The 18,110-nt window shown below is 44.4% G+C and overlaps 1 protein-coding gene across 1 annotated transcript; it reads left to right on the top strand.

Moving 5' to 3' along the window:
• The first annotated feature begins 7,217 nt into the window (after positions 1 to 7,217).
• LOC110491362 (NLR family CARD domain-containing protein 3) lies at positions 7,218 to 13,907 on the top strand. The gene is made up of 9 exons (XM_021564747.3): positions 7,218 to 7,873; positions 8,033 to 8,197; positions 8,303 to 8,380; positions 8,686 to 10,468; positions 10,565 to 10,738; positions 10,880 to 11,053; positions 11,215 to 11,388; positions 11,471 to 11,517; positions 11,658 to 13,907. Exons 1-9 carry the CDS (start codon positions 7,603 to 7,605, stop codon positions 12,185 to 12,187), a joined length of 3,396 nt encoding a protein of 1,131 aa, XP_021420422.3. The 5' UTR covers positions 7,218 to 7,602; the 3' UTR covers positions 12,188 to 13,907.
• Positions 13,908 to 18,110: the final 4,203 nt, after the last annotated feature.

Below are 18,110 nucleotides of genomic sequence, written 5' to 3'. Positions count from 1 at the left end.
CATGGTGTCCCCCTCCCAGAGTGCAAAGAACCTTGGTGTCACCCTGTCGTTCTCTGCAAACATTAAAGCATTGACAAGCTCCTGAAGGTTCATGCTTTACAACATTCGTAGAGTATGACCCTACCTCACACAGGAAGCAGTGCAGGTCCTAATCTAGGCACTTGTCATCTCCCTTCTGGACTACTGCCACCCTGCTGTTGGCTGGGCTCTCTACTTGTGCCATCAAACTCCTGCAACTTATCCAGAATACTGCAGCCTGCCTGGTGTTCAACCTTCCCAAGTTCTCCCATATCCCCCCGCTCCTCAGCACACTCCACTGGCTTCCAGTCAAAGTTTGCATCCACTATAAGACCATGGTACTTGCCTACAGAGCAGCAAGAGGAACTTCCCCTACCTACCTTCAAGCTATGCTTAAACCCTACACCCCAACCCAAGTACTCCGTTCTGCCAACTCTGGTATCTTGGCCCTCCCACCCCCGCTCCTGCTCAGCCCAGTCGAAGCTCTTTTCGTTCCTGACAGCCCAATGTGTGTGTGACAGATGGATGATGTGTTATGTAAAACACACTGATCTCAGTAATGGCCTATTTATATGCCGCACTTTCTCGCTTTATCTCTCAAACACACACACACACACACACACACACACACACACACACACACACACACACACACACACACACACACACACACACACACACACACACACACACACACACACACACACACACACTGTAACCACCTCTGCATCACAACCTCTGCATCACAACCTAGACAGACAGAAAGAGTGAGAGAGTAGGAGGGGATTGGAGGTGGTTCTCTTGTCTCATAAGGTTAATTCTGTCATAGGGAAAGGGAGAGATGGAGGGAGAGAGAGAAGTAAAACGATGGGTTGGAGGATATATAAATATATATTTTTATATCTTCAAATGTTGTTCTTTGGTTTAGTGCCCATACAGAAAGACATAACGTGAGGTAGAGGAGGAGGGAGAAAGATGAGGAGTGAGAAAGATACTGTACTTTTAGGAATGGTCTCATGATCTCTTGTGCCCAATCCCGTCAGACTCTAGCCTGTACCCCAAACACCCTACCACCGACCCCTCTTTAATGCTCTTTGTCTGTCTGTTAGCCTCAGCTGCCAATGAGAATGAGGAACGTGTGTTCAGAGAGCGGATTGGTCCTCGGCGGCGGCAGGGGGCCGTCCGGAGGCGTGTCCACCAGGTTAACGGACACAAGTTCATGGCCACGTATCTACGGCAACCTACCTACTGCTCACACTGCCGAGACTTCATCTGGTGAGAAACACACACACACATCAGTCTCAGCCGTCTATCCGCTGTCTCATCATAGGGCTCCCTCTGCTGGCGAGACCCAGATAAAGTGGCTCAGAAATCCACTCCAATAATTATTGTAGCATATCCCTGTTTTCTATACAAAATAATGACTTTCTCTCTTCCTCTTTTCATCTTTCTCTCTCTTTTGATTTTATAGGGGAGTGCTGGGAATGCAGGGTTATCAATGCCAGAGTGAGAACAAGTTGTCTCTTTTTCTGTCTGGGTTCTCGAATGATTATGAGAGTTCTAGAGTGATACCTGAACATTCTAGAATGAATTGAGACATTATTGAGATGCACATTGTCTGTCTGTTGTATTATTATCGTGTGTTGTTCAGTGTGAAAGTGTGTAATTGTGTGTGTGTTTATTGCAGTGTGCACGTGCGTGGTCCACAAGCGCTGCCATGAGCACATCATCACCAAGTGTGCCGGGATGAAGAAGCAGGAGGATACACCAGAGGAGGTATTGCGGACTGTTTATGGTGGCCATGTTGACCAATGAGTTACCGCAATGTGTTTTGGTTTGGAATCCAGATGGTCATGAGTCGTCGTAATCTTCGCTCTCTCGCCACCACTACTCTCTCCTCCCCTATCCTATCACCCTATTCTGATGCTGCCTCTCCTCTCCTCCCCTATCTTATCCTATCACCCTCCTCCCTCCTGACTCCTGATTCTACTCTCTCCTCCCCTATCCTATCACCCTCCTCCCTCCTGACTCCTGATTCTACCTCTCCTCCCCTATCCTATCACCCTATCCTGATGCTGCCTCTCCTCTCCTCCCCTATCTTATCCTATCACCCTTCTCCCTCCTGACTCCTGATGCTGCCTCTCCTCCCCTATCCTATCACCCTTCTCCCCCTGACTCCTGACGCTGCCTCTCCTCCCCTATCCTATCACCCTCCTCCATCCTGACTCCTAATGCTGCCTCTCCTCCCCTATCCTATCACCCTTCTCCCTCCTGACTCCTAATGCTGCCTCTCCTCCCCTATCCTATCACCCTCCTCCCTCCTGACTCCTAATGCTGCCTCTCCTCCCCTATCCTATCACCCTCCTCCCTCCTGACTCCTAATGCTGCCTCTCCTCCCCTATCCTATCACCCTTCTCCCTCCTGACTCCTAATGCTGCCTCTCCTCCCCTATCCTCCTGCTCCTTGGCTGAGTAACTCATTGCGAGCTTACAGAATGGGGCTGCGAGCAGCTGCCAAACTCTCTCGATTATTTATTTATTTTACCTTTATTTAACTAGGCAAGTCAGTTAAGAACAAATTCTTATTTTCAATGACGGCCTAGGAACAGTGGGTTAACTGCCTGTTCAGGGGCAGAATGACAGATTTGTACCTTGTCAGCTCGGGGGTTTGAACTTGCAATGCAAGGGTATGTGTGTGTGTGTGTGTGTGTGTGTGTGTGTGTGTATGTGTGTATGTGTGTGTGTGTGTGTGTGTGTATTCACTTTGGTAATGAAGGTGGTTATGTTTTCATAGGTCAGATAAGACAGATTCACTGATTTGTGTATGTGTAGCTACTTTCAACACACTGTGTGTGTGTGTGTGTGTGTTTAGTGTGTAAGATGAATGTACACAAAAGGTGTGAGGCCAACGTAGCTCCCAACTGCAGGGTGGACGCCAAAGGCATCGCCAAAGTCCTGGCTGAAATGGGAGTCACTCCTGAAAAGATTTCCACTAGTGCACAGTGCAGGAAAAAGGTTCACCCACACACAAGCAAGCTTTTCTGTCCTCGTGGGGATCTAACATTTACAACCATTCAATATCCTATTTTCCCTAAAACCTAACCTTAACGCCAAATCCTAACCCCAATTCTAACCCTTACCCTACACCTAACCCTATGCTTAAAAAAGCCTTTGTCTCCATGAGGGGGAACTTTCCCTGTTTTACTCCCCTTGTGGGGATATTTGGGGATTTCAGGTCCCCACAAGGATAGAAGAACAAGTACACACACACACACACACACACACACACACACACACACACACACACACACACACAGAAGATGGCGAGGATGACAGTGATGATGGAGCTTTTCTTTCCTCTCTCTAGTTACCACCAGGGATAGACTCCCAGTCCCCTTCAGAATTCTCAGATGAGCTTCCCCCCACCTCCCCATCACAGCACGGTAACACACAAACACAGACACATGGTCACAAACACACTCGAAGTCACACAGCTGTCTGACTTTCTTCATGTGTGTCTGTGCAGAGCAGGATGAGTTGGAACGGCTACAACGTGGGATGTCGTTAGAGATGTGAGGCTCTTCCTCCTCCTCCTCCGGTTCCTCCTCTACCTCGCGGGACAACGGAGCAGCGAAGAGGACTCTCAAAGACTACAGCTTCATCAAGGTCTTGGGGAAAGGAAGCTTTGGAAAGGTAAGGAGAAGGAGGGAGGAGGGAAAGAGGAGGAAGGGAAAGAGCTGATGGTCGTGAGGAGGTGTAAAGTATCTCTCTCTTCCTCTCTCTTTCTAACTCTGCCTCCCTCCCTCCTTCAGGTGATGTTAGCAGAGCTGAAAGGCAGTGAGGAGGTGTTTGCAGTGAAGGTGTTGAAGAAGGATGTGATCCAGCAGGATGACGATGTGGACTGCACCCTGACAGAGAAACGCATCCTGGCCCTAGCTAGGAAACACCCCTACCTCTGCCAGCTCTACTGCTGCTTCCAGACCCGGGTACACACTACACACACACTACACACATACACCCCTACCTCTGCCAGCTCTACTGCTGCTTTCAGACCCGGGTACACACTACACACACACTACACACACCCCTACTTCTGCCAGCTCTACTGCTGCTTCCAGACCCGGGTACACACTACACACACACTACACACACACACACACCCCTACCTCTGCCAGCTCTACTGCTGCTTCCAGACCCGGGTACACACTCCACACACACTACACACACACACACACACACACCCCTATCTCTGCCAGCTCTACTGCTGCTTTCAGACCCGGGTACACACTACACACACACTACACACACACACCCCTATCTCTGCCAGCTCTACTGCTGCTTTCAGACCCGGGTACACACTACACACACTACACACACACTACACACACACACACACACACACACACACACACACACACACACACACACACACACACACACACACACACACACACACACACACACACACACACACACACACACACACACACACACACACACACACACACACACACACACACACACACACACACACACACACACACACACACACACACACACACACACACACACACACACACACACACACCTCTACCTCTGCCAGCTCTACTGCTGCTTCCAGACCTGGGTACACACTACACACACACACACCCCTACCTCTGCCAGCTCTACTGCTGCTTTTAGACCCGGGTACACACTACACAGACACACACACACACACACAGACACACTCTAACCGTCTCCTCCCCAGGACCGTCTGTTCTTTGTGATGGAGTACGTGAACGGAGGAGACCTGATGTTTCAGATCCAACACTCCAGGAAGTTTGACGAGGCTCGCTTCTACGCCGCTGAAGTTACCTCCGCACTCATGTTTCTGCACCGCAACGGGGTCATATACAGGTAACCTCTGCCCTCTAACCACAGTCCACATGTTTCTGCACCGCAACGGGGTCATATACAGGTAACCTCTGCCCTCTAACCACAGTCCACATGTTTCTGCACCGCAACAGGGTCATATACAGGTAACCTCTGCCCTCTAACCACAGTCCACATGTTCCTGCACCGCAACGGGGTCATATACAGGTAACCTCTGCCCTCTAACCACAGTCCACATGTTCCTGCACCGCAACGGGGTCATATACAGGTAACCTCTGCCCTCTAACCACATGTTCCTGCACCGCAACGGGGTCATATACAGGTAACCTCTGCCCTCTAACCACAGTCCACATGTTCCTGCACCGCAACGGGGTCATATACAGGTAACCTCTGCCCTCTAACCACAGTCCACATGTTCCTGCACCGCAACGGGGTCATATACAGGTAACCTCTGCCCTCTAACCACAGTCCACATGTTCCTGCACCGCAACGGGGTCATATACAGGTAACCTCTGCCCTCTAACCACAGTCCACATGTTCCTGCACCGCAACGGGGTCATATACAGGTAACCTCTGCCCTCTAACCACAGTCCACATATTCCTGCACCGCAACGGGGTCATATACAGGTAACCTCTGCCCTCTAACCACAGTCCACATGTTCCTGCACCGCAACGGGGTCATATACAGGTAACCTCTGCCCTCTAACCACAGTCCACATGTTCCTGCACCGCAACGGGGTCATATACAGGTAACCTCTGCCCTCTAAACACCTCTCTCTCTCTCTCTCTCCCTTTCTCTCAGGGATCTGAAGTTAGATAACATATTATTGGATGCAGAGGGCCACTGTAAGCTAGCAGACTTTGGCATGTGTAAGGAGGGCATCATCAATGGAGTCACCACAACCACATTCTATGGCACGCCTGATTACATAGCACCTGAGGTGAGCTGAGCTGGTGGTACTCTACTTTCTGTCCCCTAAGATTTATCTAAACTGCCCCTCGTGTCTGACGTGTGATGGCATTTGTTAAGGGAATTTTGATCAATAATGACTAATTATGTATACATTTCAATCAGGACTGACTAATCAGAATACTAGTATGTTACTGTATATGTACTAATCAGAATACTATTATGTTACTGTATATGTACTAATCAGAATACTATTATGTTACTGTATATGTACTAATCAGAATACTATTATGTTACTGTATATGTATGAATTTTCCTTTTAATTCTAGTACTGAATATAATGTGTGTAAATATAATCAAGAATTAGAACAATGACTGTCTGTACCATGATAGAAATGAATGAACTTATCGTCAGACTGGCTAGAAGGCTTATCTACACCAGCTGTCCTAAGCTCAAGTCATATATCATCTTAATAGGGGAAGACGATGTGAGAACCATACAGTCTTTGTATTAGAGCGGAGATGGCACGGTGTGATGGCACATTAGAGATGGCACATTAGTTTCAGTTGGTACTGAAACTAATGATGTCATTTTCAGTTTATAACCTGTGGTAAAATGTGTAAGGAGCAGTACTCTCGTGAATAAAATCTGCTGTTTGACTTTAAGACTGGGCTCTGTCCATTTTTATAAAATAAGGGTCATACAAATCCTTATGAATTGACAGTGTTTAATTTTAATTGGGTGTTAAAACATAGAGGAATTTAATTCCTACAACAGCATTGCAGTGTTTTTAGATCCTCGGATGATAGAGATAACGAGTGTCTGTCTGTCTGTCTGTCTGTCTGTCTGTCTGTCTGTCTGTCTGTCTATCTGTCTCTGTCTGTTTACAATAAACACTCAACTGTCAACACAAAACGACCTCTCCCATTTTCTCTAACTGAGCGTGCTCGTGCACATGCGTGTGTGTTAGTGTTGTCGATGTGTGTGTGTGTGTGTGTGTGTGTGTGTGTGTGTGTGTGCGTGCGTGTGCGCGTGTGCGTGTGTGTGTGTGCATTTAAAGGTGCTGTGCAGTGGTCTTGAATTCCATATAGAAATCATTTTTGTAACAATAACATTTGCCATTTTCTCTTGCAAATAGCACTTTAATTGTATAAAAATGAATTGTGCACAAGTAATGATATTTTTGGGGTTACAACAGTTGCACTAACCTCAGGTACTCTCAGAGTAAGAGTACCACATCATGTGCTCCATTCTGCCAGAGCAGCCAGAAGTCAGAGGGGGCTCTGAGTGCATGTGAGGACATGAAGACTCACGTTTTAACAAGACATGGTCCAGTGTGATGAAATCACTGTGTGTCAGCGCGCAGACACCAACCAAACATCAAACCACAGAAAAGACAGCTTCCTGTTTTGATGTGCAGAATGCCACAAAGCAGATCACACCGGAAACTGCTGCTTCACTAACTGGCACTATATGACAGAGTTATAAAATAAATGAGAGAGAGAGAGACAGAGACAGAGAGAGAGAGAGACAGAGAGAGACAGAGAGAGAGACAGAGACAGAGAGACAGAGAGAGACAGAGACAGAGAGAGAGAGAGACAGAGCGAGAGAGGGAAAGAGAGAGAGAGAGAGAGAGAGAGAGAGAGAGAGAGAGAGAAATGCAGTGATAGACATTTTGGAAGCTAGATCGAGAAATAGTTTGGCAGATGACCTGACAAAGCTCACATTTGTAACATGTCAGTGTCTGAGGGAGGATTTTGGTTTGATTTTAGTCTTTCTGTAACTTTCGGTGACCTGAGATGGCGACATCTGTTCCTGACCTGCTACTGGCTATTCTAGAGGAGCTGGTAGGAAACGATCTGAAGACATTTCACTGGTACCTGGCTCAGAGTGTACCAGATGGCTTTCCTCTCATCCCCAAGGGCCATCTGGAGAACGCTGACAGGCAGGACACCGTGGAAATGATGGTGAACACCTACGGCCACGATGTAGCTATGAAGATCTCACTGGAGATCCTGAGGAAGATGAACCAGAAGGACCTCAGCAAGACGTTAACAGTGGATCAGCAAGGTGGATATACCATACTCACACCTACACTGCTTAGTATTACATGAGAAAACAAATACACAGAAAAAAAAATCACTTGGAGTTGACAGAAAACTATATAAAATATAATGTATGAAATATATTTTTTTAATTCTCTAAAATGTTCTCTCTCTCCATTTGTAGAGGCTGAGGTTGAGGTAGCAGCTGCCTCAATTCGGGTTCCAGACTCTCCTGTCTACATCACTTGTACAGCTCAGACTGGCGGCCATGTTGTGGCCCCTTCGCTCTCCGGCTGCCATATCGGTGGTCCAGTTCACTTCAACATCAGAGTCAACTCATTAGACGAAGGTAAGTCACCTACACACTCAACACTGGTCGGAATGTTGTAGTTCTCTAAATAAATCACCTGTAAATGTGTAAAACTACTCTCTGTCCCTCTCCCCTTACCCCCAGATCCCATAGTTCCATCTCAAGCTTCACCTGCCCATTTTACCATGTTTCCACCTGAACCTGTGATTACAGAAGACAATGGTAATACTGATAGAAGGGGTGTATGGCTGTGTTACTGTAGATCTGTATAGAGATGGTTGTTCGGCAGTGGTAAGAACAAGGAAACGCTTTGGAACCGAAGTTGTTTTGGTAAAGAAGAACCACAACATGGCAGCGTTGTCCAGTATCCTGTAGTTTACAGAGATTAAAATGAAACAACCCTGAGTCTTCATTATTATACTGCAGTCTCTAAACAGTTTCAGTGTTTAGGATGATCCACAGAACCGTCTATTTAACATTCACATCAACCTTTGTATACCGTGTTTGTCCCTTGTTTATTTTACCAGATGAACGAATCGAGAGTTGTCAAAATAAACTCAAACGCAATCTGCACGATAGGTTCGTCAGTGTGTTTGAGGGACTGGCCAGCCACGGGAACAGAAAACTTCTCAACCAGATCTACACAGAGCTCTACATCACAGAGGCTGGAAGTACAGAGGTCAATAGTGAACATGAGGTGAGACAGATTGAGACGGCATCCAGAAGAACAGCCATACAAGAAACACCAATCCAATGCAACGACATCTTTCAGCCCTTCCTTGATCAATCCATCAGAACTGTGCTGACGAAGGGAGTCGCTGGCATCGGGAAAACCGTCTCAGTGCAGAAGTTCATTCTGGACTGGGCAGATGGAAAAGCCAATCAAAATCTCCAGTTGATATTCCCTCTTTCATTTCGAGAGCTGAATTTGGTCAGAAAGAAACAATGCAGTTTGATCGAACTTCTCAATGGCTTTTTTACGGAAACAAAAGAAACCGAGATATCAAACTACGACAATTATCAGGTGCTGTTTGTCTTTGATGGTCTGGATGAGTGTCGACTTCCTCTAGACTTCCAGAACAATGACATTCTGTTTAAAATAACTGAGTCAACCTCAGTGGATGTGCTGCTAACGAACCTCATCAAGGGGAATCTGCTTCCCTCCGCTCAACTTTGGGTAACCACCCGACCTGCAGCAGCCAATCAAATCCCTCCTGAGTGTGTTGACAAGGTGACAGAGGTAAGAGGGTTCAATGACCCACAGAAGGAAGAGTACTTCAGAAATAGAATCAGCAATGAGAACCTGGCCAGCAGAATCATCACACACATAAAGACATCAAGAAGCCTCTACATCATGTGCCACATTCCCGTCTTCTGTTGGATCTCGGCCATTGTTCTGGAGAGAAAGCTGGAGAAAGCAGGGAGTGGAGAGATGCCAAAGACCCTGACTCAGATGTACTCACACTTCCTGGCTTTTCAGGAGAAAGACATGGATCTCAGGCTTCAGGGAAGAGGAACACCTGACCCTGACTGGATGAGAAAGAGCATCATGTCCCTGGGAAAACTGGCTTTCCAACAACTGGAGAAAGGCAACCTGATCTTCTATGAGGAAGACCTGAGAGAGTGTGGCATACACATCGGCCAGGCATCGGTGTACTCAGGAGTGTGTACTGAGATCTTCAGTGAGGAACTGACCTTATGCCAGGGAAAGGTGTTCTGCTTTGTTCATCTCAGTATTCAGGAGTTTCTGGCTGCCCTGTATGTGTTTCTCACATTCATCAACGACAACGTTAATCTATTAGCCAAACAGCAATCATTTCTGAGACGTTTTCCATTCGGAAATTCATCCTCAACCAGCTTCTACAAAGCAGCAGTTGACAAGGCCTTACAGAGTGAGCATGGACACCTGGACCTGTTCCTCCGCTTCCTTCTGGGCCTCTCACTGGAGTCCAATCAGATTCTCCTACGAGGCTTGCTAACTCAGAAAACAAGTAGATCACAGACCAACAAGGAATCAGTCAAGTACGTGAAGGAGAAGATCAAGGAGAATCCCTCTCCAGAGAGATGCATCAATCTGTTCCACTGTCTGAATGAACTGCATGACCATTCTCTAGTGGAGGAGATCCAAAGCTACCTGGGCTCAGGAACTCTCTCTAGGGCCAAACTCTCACCTGCACAGTGGTCAGCTCTGGTCTTTGTGTTGCTGACTTCAGAAGAGGAGCTGGATGAGTTTGAGCTGAAGAAATACTCCAGATCAGAGGAGGGTCTTCTGAGACTGCTGCCAGTGGTCAAAGCCTCCAGAACAGCCCTGTGAGTACAACATCAGAAATCATCAGACATACACACTCTTCTCGCTCTGTCTGTTTAGTCAGGTAAAGACTTGTGTTTATGTATTCTATTTCCTAGACTGAATCGATGCAAACTCACAGAGAGATGCTGTGAAGCGTTGGCCTCAGCACTCAGCTCACACTCCTCACACCAGAGAGAGCTGGACCTGAGTCACAACGACCTACAGGATTCAGGAGTGAAGCTTCTCTCTGCTGGACTGGCAAGTCCACAGTGTAAACTGGAAACGTTAAGGTCAGCATTTCTGTGGTTTTATACCATGATCGTTATTTTCACAATTAATGTAAAATCTGTGTTGTCTAGTATATTTTAGGAAAGCATCAATGTTTGTTTGTTATGTATGTCCACTATTCATTTTATATATTTTCATTCTAGACTGAGGCGATGCAAACTCACAGAAAGATGCTGTGAAGCGTTGGCCTCAGCTCTCAGCTCAAACTCTTCACACATGAGAGAGCTGGACCTGAGTGACAACAACCTGCAGGATTCAGGAGTCATGCTGCTCTCGGCAGGACTGGGCAGTCCGCACTGTAAACTGGAGGTTGTAAGGTGAGGGATTTCTAAACAATCTGGTTATACGAGTAAAAAACAAGTATATACATGTAATATATGTATAATATAATAATAATACTAATTTTAATATTGATAATATATATTCACCACTTTTAGAGGAAGCTAAATGTAAAAGGATTTTCTCTTTTTGTTTAAAGGTTGTCACTTTGTAGTGTCACAGAGGAAGGCTGTGCTTTGCTAGCCTCCTCTCTCAATTCCAACCCCTCACACCTGAGAGAGCTGGACTTGAGCTATAATTACCCAGGAGACTCGGGAGTGAAGCTTCTCAATGCTGTACTGGAAGATCCACACTGTCAACTTGAGAAACTTAGGTAACAGTGAATTTGGAAAACAAGGCTATTAACAGTTTGGGATTGAGTGAATCACAGCCCTGTTTTATTGCCTCTCTGACAGTGTGGAGTGCTGTGCTGAGTTCAGGATCAGACCAGGACCACAGAGATGTGAGTATGTACATTTTGTGTGTGTGTGTGTGTGTGTGTGTGTGTGTGTGTGTGTGTGTGTGTGTGTGTGTGTGTGTGTGTGTGTGTGTGTGTGTGCGTGTGCGTTACTTACTTTACTATGAGTTTCATAATTTTTTCAGATGCCTGTGAACTCACACTGGACCCAAACACAGCACACAAAGAGCTCTCGCTGTCTGAGGAGAACAGGAAGGTGACGCGAGGGAAAGAGCAGCCGTTTCCTGATCACCCAGAGAGATTTGACTACTGGAGGCAGGTGCTGTGTCGGGAAGGTCTGGATGGGCGCTGCTATTGGGAGGTAGAGTGTAGTGGGAGGGCCCTGATGGGAGTATCTTACAGAGGGATCAGCAGGAGAGGAGAGGGACATGACTGCTGGTTGGGACGAAACGCTGTGTCCTGGAGTCTGAACTGCTCTAATGACAGTTACACAGCCTGGCACAACGACAAGAGCACTAGCATAACCACCCCCTCTGTCTCTAACAGAGTAGGAGTGTATCTGGACTGGCCGGCCGGCACTCTGTCCTTCTACAGTGTCTCCTCTAACACACTGACCCACCTGCACACGTTCCACTCCACGTTCACTGAGCCCCTCTATCCAGGGTTTAGGCTAGGCTGGGTGGACTCGTCCGTGTCCTTGTGTCAGGTAGAATAGGCTCCCTGGAGAAACACCTGAGATTTCAGGGAGATTTACACTCATGTATTTGTGTGTAACATAGTTTAGAAAGGGATTATATTAAAGGGATCTTTTACAGTTGCTACATCTATTTTTAGACTTTTAAATTAGTTATATATACCCAATGATTATTGAAGATTATAAACCGGGTGGTTCGAGCACTGAATGCTGATTGGCAGAAAGCCATTGTTTATCAGACCGTAAACCACAGGCATGACAGAAAAAGACTTGTTTACTGTTCTAATTACATTGGTAACAAGTTTGTAATATCAATAAGGCACCCTCGGGTCTGTGGTACATGACGCAGCTCCTCGTTGCGTCTTGCTTTAGAACAGCCCATAGCCATGTAATATTGGCCATATACCACACCTCCTCAGGCCGTATTGCTTAAATATAACTTATAGATAGATGCCTCATGAGATTTCTTCAGCTGACGGAAACCAAGAATATGAGCTTGTTTTACTCCTTTGTTCGTGAACAATGCAAATGTAAACAAACACTATATCCTCAAAACGTGGTTAAAACTACACTGAACAAAAATATAAACACAACATTAAAGTGTTGGTCCCATGTTTCATAAACTGAAATAACAAATCCCAGAAATGTTCTATGCGCACAAAAAGCTAATTTATCTCATTTGTTTTGCACAAATTTGTTTGCATCCCTGTTAGTGAGCTTTTCTCATTTGCCAAGATAATCCATCCACCTGACAGGTGTGGCATATCAAGAAGCTGAATAAACAGCATGATCATTACACATGTGCACCTTGTGCTGGGGACAATAAAAGGCCACTTTAAAATGTGCCGTTTTGTCACACAACACAATGCCACAGATGTTTTGAGGGAGCGTGCAATTGACATGCTGACTGCAGGACTGTTCACCAGAGCTGTTGCCAGAGAATTGAATGTTCATTTCTCTACCATAAGCTTCCTCCAACATCATTTTAGAGAATTTGGCAGTATGTCCAATCAGCTTCACAACCGCAAACCACGTGTAACCACGCCAGCCCAGGACCTCCACATCAACCTTACTGATTTCCTTATTTGAACTGTAACTCAGTACAATCTCATATTTTTGTTCAGTATATCATCTTGATATCATGGATGTTCAGTCCCTGTATCTATAGCTCCATCCATGAGTTCGGTTGGTAATATTTCTCTAGCCCCACCCCTCAGCTGTTTACCAAATTAGTGGCGGGATAGCCACTCTATCTTTCAAACTGCAGATTGCCCCTTTAACTGATAACCTTTAAATCTGTATCCACATTTGTGCTTGAAGCACACTAGACCTGACTGATAATGATTAAGGTCCATTCAGGTGATGATGAATGTGATGATATTTATCGATACATGAATGACAATCGGATTAAAGTACAGACTTTTAAACAAGCAAGAGTAATACTTTTCTTCAGTACATTTTTTTATTGGCTAGTGTTGGCTGTAGTAGCATGGCACAGCCAGCCCCTTCACCCAGCTCCTTCACCCAGCTGTCATTACCCAGGTGCCTTCAGACTGTTTTCACACTCCTTGACTTTTTCCACATTTTGTTGTGTTAAAGCCTCAATTTAAAATGGATGAAATTGAGATGTTGTGTCACTGATCTACCTACACACGACACCCCATAATGCCAAAGTGGAATAATGTTTTATTAAATGTTTACAAATTATGAAAAAATTAAAAGCTGAAATGTCTTGAGTCAATAAGTATTCAACCCTTTTGTTATGGCAAGCCTAAATAAGTTCAGGAGTAAACATTTGCTAAACAAGCAACATAAAAAAATGTATGGACACTCTGTGTGCAGTAATAGTGTTGAACATGATTTTTGAATGACTACCTCATCTCTGTACCCCACACATACAATTACAGTGCCTTGCAAAAGTATTCGGCCCACTTGAACTTTGCGACCTTTTGCCACATTTCAGGCTTCAAACATAAAGATATAAAACTGTATTTTTTTGTGAAGAATCACCAACAAGTGGGACACAATCATGAAGTGGAACGACATTTATTGGATATTTCAAACTTTTTTAACAAATCAAAAACTGAAAAATTGGGTGTGCAAAATTATTCAGCCCCCTTAAGTTAATACTTTGTAGCGCCACCTTTTGCTGCGAATACAGCTGTAAGTTGCTTGGGGTATGTCTCTATCAGTTTTGCACATCGAGAGACTGACATTTTTTCCCATTCCTCCTTGCAAAACAGCTCGAGCTCAGTGAGGTTGGATGGAGAGCATTTGTGAACAGCAGTTTTCAGTTCTTTCCACAGATTCTCGATTGGATTCAGGTCTGGACTTTGACTTGGCCATTCTAACACCTGGATATGTTTATTTTTGAACCATTCCATTGTAGATTTTGCTTTATGTTTTGGATCATTGTCTTGTTGGAAGACAAATCTCCGTCCCAGTCTCAGGTCTTTTGCAGACTCCATCAGGTTTTCTTCCAGAATGGTCCTGTATTTGGCTCCATCCATCTTCCCTGTCCCTGCTGAAGAAAAGCAGGCCCAAACCATGATGCTGCCACCACCATGTTTGACAGTGGGGATGGTGTGTTCAGGGTGATGAGCTGTGTTGCTTTTACGCCAAACATAATGTTTTGCATTGTTGCCAAAAAGTTCAATTTTGGTTTCATCTGACCAGAGCACCTTCTTCCACATGTTTGGTGTGTCTCCCAGGTGGCTTGTGGCAAACTTTAAACAACACTTTTTATGGATATCTTTAAGAAATGGCTTTCTTCTTGCCACTCTTCCATAAAGGCCAGATTTGTGCAATATACGACTGATTGTTGTCCTATGGACAGAGTCTCCCACCTCAGCTGTAGATCTCTGCAGTTCATCCAGAGTGATCATGGGCCTCTTGGCTGCATCTCTGATCAGTCTTCTCCTTGTATGAGCTGAAAGTTTAGAGGGACGGCCAGGTCTTGGTAGATTTGCAGTGGTCTGATACTCCTTCCATTTCAATATTATCGCTTGCACAGTGCTCCTTGGGATGTTTAAAGCTTGGGAAATCTTTTTGTATCCAAATCCGGCTTTAAACTTCTTCACAACAGTATCTCGGACCTGCCTGGTGTGTTCCTTGTTCTTCATGATGCTCTCTGCGCTTTTAACGGACCTCTGAGACTATTACAGTGCAGGTGCATTTATACGGAGACTTTATTACACACAGGTGGATTGTATTTATCATCATTAGTCATTTAGGTCAACATTGGATCATTCAGAGATCCTCACTGAACTTCTGGAGAGAGTTTGCTGCACTGAAAGTAAAGGGGCTGAATAATTTTGCACGCCCAATTTTTCAGTTTTTGATTTGTTAAAAAAGTTTGAAATATACAATAAATGTCGTTCCACTTCATGATTGTGTCCCACTTGTTGTTGATTTTTCACAAAAAAATACAGTTTTATATCTTTATGTTTGAAGCCTGAAATGTGGCAAAAGGTCGCAAAGTTCAAGGGGGCCGAATACTTTCGCAAGGCACTGTATCTGTAAGGTCCCTCAGTCGGGCAGTGAATATCAAACACAGATACAACCACAAAGGCCAGGGAGGTTTCCCAATGCTTCACAAAGGTCACCTATTGGAAGATGAGTAACAAAAAAAGTAAAGTATGGTGCAGTTATTAATTACACTTTGGATGGTGTATCAATACACCCAGTCACTACAAAGATACAGGCGCCCTTCCACTCAGGGATGTTATCATGAGGCCAATGGGGATTTTAAAACAGTTACAGAGTTTAATGGCTGTGATAGAGAAAACTGAGGATGGATCAACAAGGTTGTTACTCCACAATACTAACCTAAATGACAGAGTGAAAAGAAGGAAGTCTGAACAGAATAAAAACATACTAAAACATGCATCCTGTTTGCAATAAGGAACTAAAGTAATACTTCAAAAAAAAGGGAAATAAAATACGTTTTTGTCCTGAATACAAAGAGTTATGTTTTGGGCAAATCCAACACGACACATCACTGAGTACCACTCTTCATACTTTCAAGCATGGTGGTGGCTGCATCATGTTATGGGTATGCTTGTAAACGTCAATGACTAGGGAGTTTTTAAAATAAAAAGAAACAGAATAGAGCAAAGCACAGGCAAAATCCTAGAGGAAAACATGGTTCTGTCTGCTTTCCACCAGACACTGGGAGACAAATTCACATGTCAGCAGGACAATAACCTAAAACACAGGGCCAAATATACACTGGAGTTGCTTACCAAGATGACATTAAATGTTCCTGAGTGGCCTAATTACAGTTTTGTCTTAAATCGACATGAGAATCTATGGTAAGACTTGAAAATGGCTGTCTAGCACTGATCAACAACTAACTTGACAGAGATTAAATAATTTTTAAAAAGAATAATGTGCAAATATGGTACCATCCAGGTGTGCAAAGCTCTTAAAGACATGAGAAACATGAGCAATTGGCCAAGAAACACGAACAATGGACTTTAGACCAGTGGAAATCTAAACCATTCAACAATCAATGTTATGGTTGGAGTAGCTGTTATAAGTACTGTATCTAATAAATAATCAAATCAATGTGTGTGGTACGGAATGATTAGTAAGACTCGGGTTTGTGCTGATTCACGAAGTCTGCGACGTTCAGAATGAGACTGATATGAGGAAATTATTCATTAGTGACTGTTATATCTTTATTTCGTTGAGTTAATTCGGGATACAGTAACTCGTTGAACACATTTTCCCGTGGTGCCCCAAATTCCAAATTAGTTATTTGTTACAGGATTTATTTAATCTAATAACAGTTAAACATAGTAGGTAATTATTTGATGAATAACAGTCATCACTTTCATGATAGTCACAAAATATCAAAAGGATGTTTGTTCTGAAGTGTATCTCCTATATATGATAGATATAAGAACGATCAGGAAACATTTGTTTTTACATGTATTTAACCCTATATTTTTGGCATTAAACAGTCTCCATTACATACTTCCATTCACTTATTCAACTGGTACCAGGGGACCTTCAGATGAGTCTTGAGGCCTGTGAGCAAAACAACCGACCTGTACATGTTCGTGAGCGTCTCACCTTTGAAAAGAGGGGTCATATATCCAAAGGGTCATAGCCCAAACGGTTGGGAAGCTGAAGACAGAAGTAGGCAGGTAACACTACCGTGTTCGTGAGTCTCATCTTACCATAGAGGAGTCATAATAGTTTGACGACCAAACCGTTCGGACGCTACAGACGATTTTACGAGAAGACCGGTTTTCGGGATGTCTCATGGTCTGACAAAGACTATAGCTCTGTCACCTTTCACAGAAGATGTGGAAGTGCGACAAGCGGATTGACAGATTTTTTTATAGGGATTTCTGTATTATACTAATTAGATTTCCCCAGGGGTGCGGACATCAACCTTTTTTATTTAACGGCTAAAAATAACATAGGGTGGTTGGTCAGGATGGATGGGTGTATAACGTGAATATGAGTTTGACTCTCAACATGGACAACTTTAGCATTTGAGCTAAATAGCAACTACTTAATATTTTTTTACCTATTTTGGAATACTTAGCATGTTAGCTAACCCTAACCCTGTTAGCTAATTTGTGAGAGAAATAAGCTTTTGTGCGTATGGAACATTTCTGTGATCTTTTATTTTAGCTCATGAAACATGGGACTAACACTTCATATGTTGGGTTTATATTCTTGTTCAGTGTAAGACAAGTAATCGGTCATTCATTTGGATGATTTTGCAGAGGAAATCTAGTCACGCAATTTTACATCATAGATGTTTGGTGCAGTTTTTAATCAATGAAAAGATGTGCATGAAAACAAGTCGTCTCTGGTTTACCCCCCCCCCCCCTTTTCATGGTATCCAATTGTTAGTAATTACCATCTTGTCTCATCGCTACAACTCCCATATGGGCTCGAGAGAGACGAAGATCGAAAGCCTTGC

This window comes from Oncorhynchus mykiss, chromosome 16, assembly GCF_057628025.1.
Source record: "Oncorhynchus mykiss isolate SJ-2025 chromosome 16, ASM5762802v1, whole genome shotgun sequence".
Taxonomy (NCBI): Eukaryota; Metazoa; Chordata; class Actinopteri; order Salmoniformes; family Salmonidae; genus Oncorhynchus; species Oncorhynchus mykiss.
The sequence above is the reverse complement of the archived record's forward strand: the minus strand, read 5'-3'. Positions and strand labels throughout refer to the sequence as shown.

Bases quoted from the DNA above. Each gene is read 5' to 3' on its own strand.
- LOC110491362 (XM_021564747.3), top strand. From the start codon at position 7,603: ATGGCGACATCTGTTCCTGACCTGCTACTGGCTATTCTAGAGGAGCTG. The intron at 7,874-8,032 runs GTGGATATACCA...CTCCATTTGTAG, and splicing joins GTTAACAGTGGATCAGCAAG to AGGCTGAGGTTGAGGTAGCA. The intron at 11,389-11,470 runs GTAACAGTGAAT...CCTCTCTGACAG, and splicing joins TGTCAACTTGAGAAACTTAG to TGTGGAGTGCTGTGCTGAGT.